This window comes from Galeopterus variegatus, unplaced genomic scaffold (genome assembly GCF_000696425.1).
Source record: "Galeopterus variegatus unplaced genomic scaffold, G_variegatus-3.0.2 Scaffold1205, whole genome shotgun sequence".
Lineage (NCBI taxonomy): Eukaryota > Metazoa > Chordata > Mammalia > Dermoptera > Cynocephalidae > Galeopterus > Galeopterus variegatus.
In genome coordinates, this window is record NW_007727316.1 from 390,755 (window position 1) to 400,173 (window position 9,419).

Consider the following 9,419-nt stretch of genomic DNA (forward strand, 5'->3'; position numbering starts at 1 on the left):
AAAAAAAACAAAACAAAACAGGGCTTAAGCTGGTTAAGAGTATTTGTACAACTTTAAAAGTTTAACCCAATAAACTCTGTCAAATAGTAAAATTTTTGTTTCTTCTTCCTTCTGAAATAACATGGCCCAAAGAAAGGCTTTATACCAATGCCAGCCTGGCAGGAACTGTTTCTCAGCTTCTTCTTGTTAAGTCATCTTCATTCACATAAACATTTTAACTTTTTTTTTATATATTACTAGAATATCAGAACAGACATTGTCATGTATATTGGCTGCAGTATAAATCCAGCCCTTGACATAGGCCAGGTATGTGTAACTAAGTCACCTCGCTTCCTGTTTGTAAAAGCCCAAACTGCCATGGCTACTGCCAGGAACACAGTCCATGTGGTTAAATCGTCCTCTTATTTTCCTACTCTTTCAGTCAAAATCTTTCTATTCAGGCCAGCTCAGAACTCAAATTTCTTGCTGTTTAAAAAGGGGAGGGCTGGCTGGTTGGCTAACTTGGTTAGAGCATGGTGTTATAACACCAAGGTTAAGGGTTTGGATCCCTGTACCAGCCAGCCATCAAAAAGATAAATAAAGGTAAATAAATAAATAAATAAAAAGGGAAAGGAAACAAAGATGTTTTAGGTAGTTTTTGAAGAAACATACACTCTGAAATTGGCAAGCGTGACTGAGGCAAGACCACGCCTCAAGGTGACTGATGACCCCAAGCCTCTGGAATGTAAGTGGACTTAGATCCACTGAACCTCGGGCATTTGATGGGCTCTAGCATCAAGGAGTTTAAAGTTGGTGTGGGATAACAAACCTCAAATAATTAGAGCAGTAGCTATTGATAGGTAGCCTGCAGGCTGACTTCAACCCACAGACATTTTTAATTTACATTCGAAATAACTGACAAGATTAAAAAATCACAAATATCTAGCTTCTTTTGAAAACACTGAAATTTTGCCAAAACCAGCCCTGCATTTCCATGAAGAAAAAGTCAATTGGCTGCATCTTTAGAGAATTGCATACTCCCCAATGATGTGGGACTCACCTGGAATCTTTGCACACTTGCTTCACCTGCCTCCAATTCAGCCCACCACCTCCGATTTAGAGCATAATCTAATGTCCTCTCCAGCCATGACATTGGGTCACTGGAGAATGGGAAGAATCTATGGGGTGGAGAAGTCAAAGGAGGCTTCAGGGAAGAAGTGGGTGTGGACCAGGTTGTCAAGGGTGGAAGAAGAGTGGAGGAAATCAAACTAAAGACAGACATGAAATTCAGCACACCTTGTGTTCACGACTGGCGACAACGACAGGGCTGACAACTGTGGCGAGTGCCTGTGTCAGGGAGTGAGCCATGAGGCCAGAAAAAGAGAGGAAAGGGCGCCATGTAGGTGGAAGCTTTCCAAAGACAGCACTTAACTTAGTGGGTGCAGGCGATTGGACTGGGGAATGGTCTGGAGTTGTAAGAAGATTCATGTAACATCATGGTAGATCCCTGCTCATAGGCAGAAGTGAGAGATGGGGAAGATATGGTCACGGGAAGGAAGTAAACTAAGAAGAGATCCAGAAACCCAAAAAAGGTGTGGAAAGGCAGTTTGGACCATGTACCCACATTTAGAACTGAAGCATTTTAAAGCTGTGAAGGAAGTTTAGAGAGCACACTTCAAACCCTTCATATTACAAGAAAGAAACTGAGTCTAGAGATGTGAGGGTAGCTGGCTGGTAAGAGAGGACAGTGGGATGAGATAATGGGATTCCCCAGCCCTGAGAGCCTTTTGCTAGTGTAGTGGGGTCTGTGGACAAATCAGCCAGTGAAGGTTTCATCCGCCTCATAAGCAGGTAAAATGAGGGTGTTTGGACTACAGGCTCTGTACCAATCATAACTCTACAAGGGTCTGTGATTTTCATGGCCAAAGCAAGATTAGAACCCAAGTCCCTTGACTTTTAACTTAGTGCTGAATGAGATGTTTAGAAATGCTTTTAGGTAAACTTTTTTTTTTTTTTTTTTGGTGGCTGGCCAGTAACAAGGATCAAACCCTGGACCTTGGTGTTATCAAAACATGCTCTAAACAACTGAGCTAACCAGCCAACCCTTAGGTAAACTTTCAGTGACATGCTCCAAGACACCCTGAAAACCTCAAACTGTCATTTAAAAATTCAGACAAACAGCATGAAGTGGAAATGCCACTTACTGTTGACTGTATTTTCTCATATGGGGAATTTTTTTTTTTTCTGCCTCAGATTGAAGGTGCATTTACTCAAGGCATGGGACTTTATACAATAGAGGAACTGCATTATTCTCCTCAGGGTGTACTGTACACTCGTGGTCCCAACCAGTATAAAATCCCCGCCATCTGTGACATCCCCATAGAGCTGAACATTTCTTTATTGCCTCCGACTCAAAATTCAAATACCCCGTATTCATCTAAGGTAAGCTATGCTCTATGAATAAATGTATGTTTATATGATATCTATGGGATGGGGGGAGGGCTACACTCATCTCTTGGTTGTTTGGATTTTTTGCCAGGATTGCAGAAGAAAATTCCCTATTAAAAATTTTAATTATGGGCCGGCCCGGTGGCGCACTCAGTAGAGTGCAGTGCTTGGGAGCGCGGCGGCGCTCCCACGGAGGGTTCAGATCCCATATAGAGACCGGTCCGCTCACTGGTTGAGCGCGTTGCGGGCGCGACACTGAGGGTTGCGATCCCGTTGCTGGTCGCAGTACAGGCGCGACACCGAGGGTTGCAATCCCGTTACTGGTCACGAAAAAAGACAAAAAGGAAAAAAAATTTTTTTTTAATTATGAAGTAATTTAACAACATGATATTTTTTAAATATTCCAAATCTTGGAGCCTAACGTGTATTATTGTCATCAGGTTGTATCTGATTATTCATCTTGCAGTAATCGTTTTCATGCCTATATGTGTGTGCTTTCTCTATTTGGGATCATTTCCTTAGGCTAAAATTCCAAGAATGAGAATATTGGGTCAGAAGATTAAATTACTTTTTTAGATTAAAAATTTACATATATAGTAGATAATTTTTTTATATGCACATATACGTAGATGCACATAAATACATAGTGAGAGAGAAAGTCATAATCTCCTTGACTTGTTTCTCCTCCAGGGTCTGGGAGAGTCTGCGCTGTTCCTGGGGTGTTCAGTGTTTTTCGCCATCCATGATGCGGCGAGAGCAGCCCGGCAGGAGAGAGGCCTGTTAGGACCACTGAAGCTCAGAAGTCCACTGACGCCAGAGAAGATTAGGATGGCCCGTGAAGACAAGTTCACAAAAATGCTACGTTCTGCCCAGCAGGAAAAACAGTTATATAATTCTGAATTTTTGACCCTTGCCCTTATGGTCCAGTTTTGTTAGCCACCAGGTTTTCCGTGGAAGAAAAGGTGACAGGAATCCTGAGGACATTTAAGCAGGAGAAGAGCAGAGTGGCCCTTGAACTTGTGCCCTTGAGTTGTGTTTTTTCTTCAGCCTGGCCCTGCTTGGCTTGGAGTGGGGCTCAATCCTATACTACTTGAAAAAACAAGGTTCATTAGTTTTATGTTCCTCTCTCGTTTCGTTCCCTTCCCAGGGCATCTTGGTCACAAATAGAAGTTCAGAAACTGTGCCCTGAGCCTAGGACACCCGAGCCAGGAATACAGGCCAGTCCACCAGTCTGTCTCCAGTCCCACCCCAAACAGGCACAGGGACCCATCTCTGCTGAGCAAACGTCTCAGCTCTCTTCGTTGCTTTCAACAATGGGATTTTTAATCGTGGAAGGAAGTCATGATGTTCACAGTTATCCCTCCGGCTATGAGAATGTTATTCCTTATATGGAGGGGAAAGCCCCTCCTATACTCTCTTGCCGGCTGTTTGTGTATCCTTCGTGGGTTTTCCTAAACCCCCAGGAGTCACCTCTTCCACCCTGGAGAAACAGGCTGGCTGCACGTCTCCTCAGTCCCTCCTTATGCGTGAGATGGTGACCAGTCGCCCTCCCCCATGCCACACCCTCTCCTGGGTGCCTCGGCTCTCACACGCTGCTGTGCCCTGGCCTCTAGTTGTCCTGGTTGCCCGCAGAGGTTTTTAGCCTACTTTCTAATGTTCTGCTGTTTTCACCTCAGTCACAGTTTCCAAGTTGTGAGCATCCGAATTTGTTCTTTTATTCTAGATCCCAAGAGATGAGCCTGGATCCTATGTACCTATATGAATTAAATGCAAGCTTCTGGAGAAAATGGGGGCAACTCCTCCCACATAGCAACGTATCCAATCTGTATGCTCTAAGATGCTAGATCTGAAAGACAGATTATCATAGTTCAGAATGTTGCTTTTCACAGTTCACAGAATGTTGTTTTTATATGAAGCTGATTTGAAACATTCCACTTAATTTTGATAGATGTGCTTATGCAATTTATAAATCAATTTAAGTAGTCTAAATACTAATTGGTTTCCTCTAGAATGATATTCTCCATTACTCTGTCCCTGAGATCCATCCAGCTAAATGGAACAGATGAGGACTTGTATCTGATTCATATTTGGCTTGTATCCACCAGCAGAAATTATACTATTTTCTAAATAATTTTATTAGTAGTATAAACTGTAAAGATGTCATTTTTTCATTTGTCCGTATGCCGCCACCCTCCTTTTCTTGTCAGAATGGATACAGACACTGCATCAGAGTCTGTGGGAACAAAGGGAAAAAATCTAATAAAGTCTAATAAAGATAAATTGGACTTCATCAGAACTAAAACAACTTGTGCTTTGAAGGATTCTATTAAGAAATCGAGAAGAATGGGACTTGTTTAGGTCTTGAAAAACAAACAAACGAAAGAAATGGAGAAGAAACTGAAAGAATAGGGGAAAATATTTGCAAATTATATATCTGATAAAGGTCTTATATCCAGAATATATAAGGAACTCTTACAACTCAACAATAAAAAGGCAACGAACTCAATTTAAAAATGGGCAAAGGAATTGAGTAGACATTTCTCTAAAAAAGATATATAAATGGCAATAAGCATGACAGGATAGTCAATCTCAGTAGTCATTAAGGAAATGCAAATCAAACCCACAATGAGACAGCATTTTACACACACCGGGATGGCCATAATCAAATGATGGACAATAGGAAGTGCTGACAAAGAAATGGAGAAATGGAACCTTATCCACTGCTTGGGGGAACGTAAAATGGTGTGTACGCCGTGGAAAACGGTTTAGCAGCTCATCAAAAAGTTAAACATAGAGTTATATGACTACTCTTAGGTAGATACCCAGAAGAATTGAAAATATATGTTCACACAAAAACTTGAACACAAATGTTCATAGCATTATTCATAATAGCCCAAAAGTGGAAACAACCCAAATTTTTATCAACTGATAAAAATGTGATGAGCAAAATGTGGTATATCCAGGGCTGGCCCAGTGGCACACTGCTACAGTGCACCGCTTGGGAGCGCGGTGGCGCTCCCGCTGAGGGTTCAGATCCCACGTACGGACCGGTTCCCGCTCACTGGCCGAGCGAGGGGCGGGAGCAACACCGAGGGTTGCGATCCCGTTGCCGGTCCCGGTCCGGTGAGGGCGCGACACTGAGGGTTGCAATCCGTTGCCGGACACGAAAACAGACAAAAAAAAAAAAATGTGGTATATCCATACAGGGGAATTTTATTTAGCCATGCAAAGGAATGAAGCACTGATACACGCTGCCACATGGAGAAACCTCGAAAACATCTAACTGAAGGAAGCCAGACACCGGAGGCCACAGATTATATGATTCCACCTATACAAAATGTCCAGAAGAGGCAAATTTGTGAAGACAGAGTAGATTAGTGATGCTGAGGGGAGAAAGGAGCGGGGAGGTGACTGCTAATGGGTATAGGATTTTTTTTAGAAGGTGATAAAAATGTTCTTGAAGTAGTGGCGATGTGAACGTGCTGAAAACCACTGGATTGTTCACTTTAAAGGGATGAGTTTTATGGTATGTGAATCATATCTCAATTTTTAAAAAGCATCTGTGGAGAGAAACAGAAAACTTGGGAAAGTTTGGGAAGTTGTGGGAATCATGAGAAATCTATCCTGATGGCCTTCAGAGACGTGGAAACCTCGGGGGGAGGATAAACTGCAAGACATAATCACTGCAAAACTCCATTTCCATTAATGGCAGAGAGAAGTATCTGCACTGAGGCATAAAGTATTAGAGACAATGTATGACACCTTCTCTCAGTCACACCTTCACCCTGGAGACTGTTGTCCCAGGGCCAGGCTAAGATTGTAACGGTCCTTCAATGGCCTCAGACTAATGACTAACATCATTCTTGTTATGGCTTCATGAGCCTCTCCCTTTAAAGAGCAGATTTTCTTGTTAATACCACAAATATTTATGGAGCATCTACTGTGTGCCAGGCACTGTTCTAGGCACTTGGGATCTATCAGTAAACAAAATAGACAAAAGATCCCTGTCCTTGTGGAGATAATGTCCTGGTCAGGGACGAGAGACAAAATAAAAAACATAATAAGTAAATCTCAGAGTGTGATTGATGCTGATGGGTGCTAAGGGAAGGCAGTGAGGGAGACAGGAAGCAGGCTGCAGTCAGAATAGCTTAGGGAGGCCTTGCTGAGGAAATGAGGGTGGGGAGGCTGTGAGCCGAGCAGGTATCCGGAGGAAGAGCATTCCAGGGAGACAGAGCACTAGAGCAAAGTCCCTCAGGCGGGAGTGTGCTTGGCCTGTTTGTGGACCAGCAATGGGACACACGTGACTGGCACAGAGTCTGGGGGTGGGCAGTCAGGTGAAACCTTGGGGCCGTGGTAAGGATGTGGGCTTTTCATCTGAGCGAATGCAGACCAGAGAAGTAACATGAACTTCAACTTTAAAGGATCGCCCTGGCTGCTGTGTTGACACAGATCGTAGGAGGGCAAGGGTGGCAGGGTAGACGTAGCTCTGCTTTCTCCCCTGCTCTGTGGGGGGTGCCTTTGCCTGCTCCTCCTCCCCCAGCCCACCTCTACAAGTGTTGGAATTCCTCAGGGAGCCCCCGGTCCTTTTTCTCGTTGCCTCACACCCTCTCATTGGTGGTGACCTTCTTGACTCCCATGGCTGGGGCTGACTCTCTTGCTCAATATCTGGCTCTGTAAACCCAAATCGTGCTTTTCATTGCCATTTGGCTGTCTCAAAGGCATCTCAGACTGAACGTGTCCCAAACAGATCTCCCTCTCACTACAGCCATGTTAAGGCTGTGAAGGCATGTTAGGGTTGCTTAGCTGGACGTGAGGGATGATCCTAGGTCCTCTGTTCTCTTTCTGCAGCATCTATTCAGGCAGGAAATCCTGTCAGTCCCACCTCAGAGACAGTTCTTGAATCTGCCTCTCTCTCCACGGCTGCTATGTTACTCCAAGCCACCTTCATTTCTCTCCGGCTATTGCAACCGTCTCCTGATTTCCCTGCATTCATCTTGCTTCCCTTCCAAACCATTCTCCACATATGAATATGGATTTATGGGTATTCAAATATCCATATGAATCCATATCCGCATACATGTGATTGTAAGGACACATGTACACACAACACACACACAATACGATCATGTTACACCCTTGCCTAAAACCCTTCAATGGCTTCATATTCATCCCACCAGGATAATGTCCCAAAGTCCTAAAATGGCAAATGTGACCTAGCCCCTGCCTGTCTTGCCAGCTTTCTCTCATGATGCCCTCTCGTACCATCTGCACTTTCTGTGCTTTTTCTCACTTTGGACCCTTTGCCTGTGTCCTCTGCCTGGAAGGTGCTGTCACTTCTACCCTCCTTTTGTCTGACTGCTACTATGTAGTGCTGCTACATGGTCACATGCACACAGGTAACTTGAGGCTCTTGTGAACATGCAAGTCAAAAGGTTATGCAGGCCCAGGAGCAATAAGGTAGGGTGGAAGTGGGACATCCAGAATCGAGCACAAGCAGGAGTGGAAGGAAGAAGCAAGTTGCGTGAGCAGGTAACCCAGACCCTGGTTATCCACTACTGTGGCTTCCTTATCTCCCCTCAGTTCACACTTACAGCTACAGGGCAGAGTGGAGGGTCCTTAAAACAAGCTGATGGAGAAGGAAAAAGTCTGAGCTTGGTTCACAGGTGGGTTGGCTCCATATGTGGTCATGAGGCAGATCAGTTATGTGCAGTGTCTGCACTTTAGCCCCTCTAGAAGTGGTGAGGGAAAGTTTTCCCAATGGCCAGAGCTTCGGGTAGTAAACTTGGTTGGACACTTTATGTGGAAAACAGAGTGGCCCAAGGTTAGAACATACATGGAGTAGCAGATAGTTTGGCCAGCAGGTCGCGGGGCCTGGGAGGGAGGAGATTGGAAGACTAGGGACAAGAGGCACATGAATGGGCACATGGGAGTGGGTATGATGTGTGAAGATTTTAATTACAGATTACCACCCCACAGAAAGCTGCCGCCATGAAAGAGTTGCTAAACAACCAAGTAGGAAAAGTGCATGGCCACTTGACATTAACCAGCCTCTGTCATTGGTCATCCCAGTGCCAATACCATGGGTGCAAGAAGAGCCATGATGGCAGGGATGGGCCCAACAGCACGGGCTCCCACTGACCATGTAGCTCCTGCTGCTGCTCATTGTCCAATCTGCTCCAACACAAGCTGAAGCCAATCTGTAAACTGGCACCATCCCTCTAGGAGACCAACTGTCCATTTGGTGGCAAGCTGACTACGGTGAACGCCTTCCATCCTGATTCACCTCAACAGAAATAGACACATTTTCGGGGTAAACGTCTGCCTTTCCTGCCTGCAGGGCCTTAGCCATTACCGCTATCTAAGGGCTTACACATTATTAAATCCACCATCATAATATCCCATGGAACATCACATCAGACAAAAGGGATCTACTTTACAGCAGAATGGCAGTGGGTGCACCACCGTGGAACCCGGCGGTCACATCACATGTTGTCCCACCCATAGTGGCTGGTCTGGCAGAGCAATGGAATGGCCTAGTGAAAGCACAGCTGGACTGCCAGCCAGGAGGCTTATGAGGACAGAGTTCCACCCTCCAGCATGCAGCAGGCTCAAAAACCAAGAACCTTGTACGATGCTATGCCCCCAGTGGACAACTAACAGACTGGCAGAAAATAGTTGGGCGTTTATAGCAGATTATAATTAATATCCATTGTATATAATAAAATTCTTCAAATAAAGTTAAAAACATGATAGGAGAAAATAGTCAAAAGATAAGAATAAATGCAAATGTTCACTAAATGTGTAGCAAGATGGATAACCTCACATAAGAAAACAGATGCCAACTGGATTAATATCCATTGTATATAATACAATTCTTCAAATAAAGTTAAAAACATGATAGGAGAAAATAGTCAAAAGATAAGAATAAATACAAATGTTCACTAAATGTGTAGCAAGATGGATAACCTCACATAAGAAAACAGATGCCAACT

The 9,419-nt window shown here is 44.2% G+C and overlaps 1 protein-coding gene across 1 annotated transcript in view; it reads left to right on the forward strand.

The window, feature by feature from the left end:
* LOC103592724 (aldehyde oxidase-like) overlaps positions 1–4,189 on the forward strand; it is a 45,603-nt gene extending 41,414 nt beyond the window's left edge. Inside the window, 4 exon segments of the mRNA XM_008575555.1 lie at positions 241–306; positions 2,233–2,421; positions 3,118–3,294; positions 4,151–4,189. Coding sequence (XP_008573777.1) covers positions 241–306; positions 2,233–2,421; positions 3,118–3,294; positions 4,151–4,189 — 471 coding nt within the window.
* Positions 4,190–9,419: the final 5,230 nt, after the last annotated feature.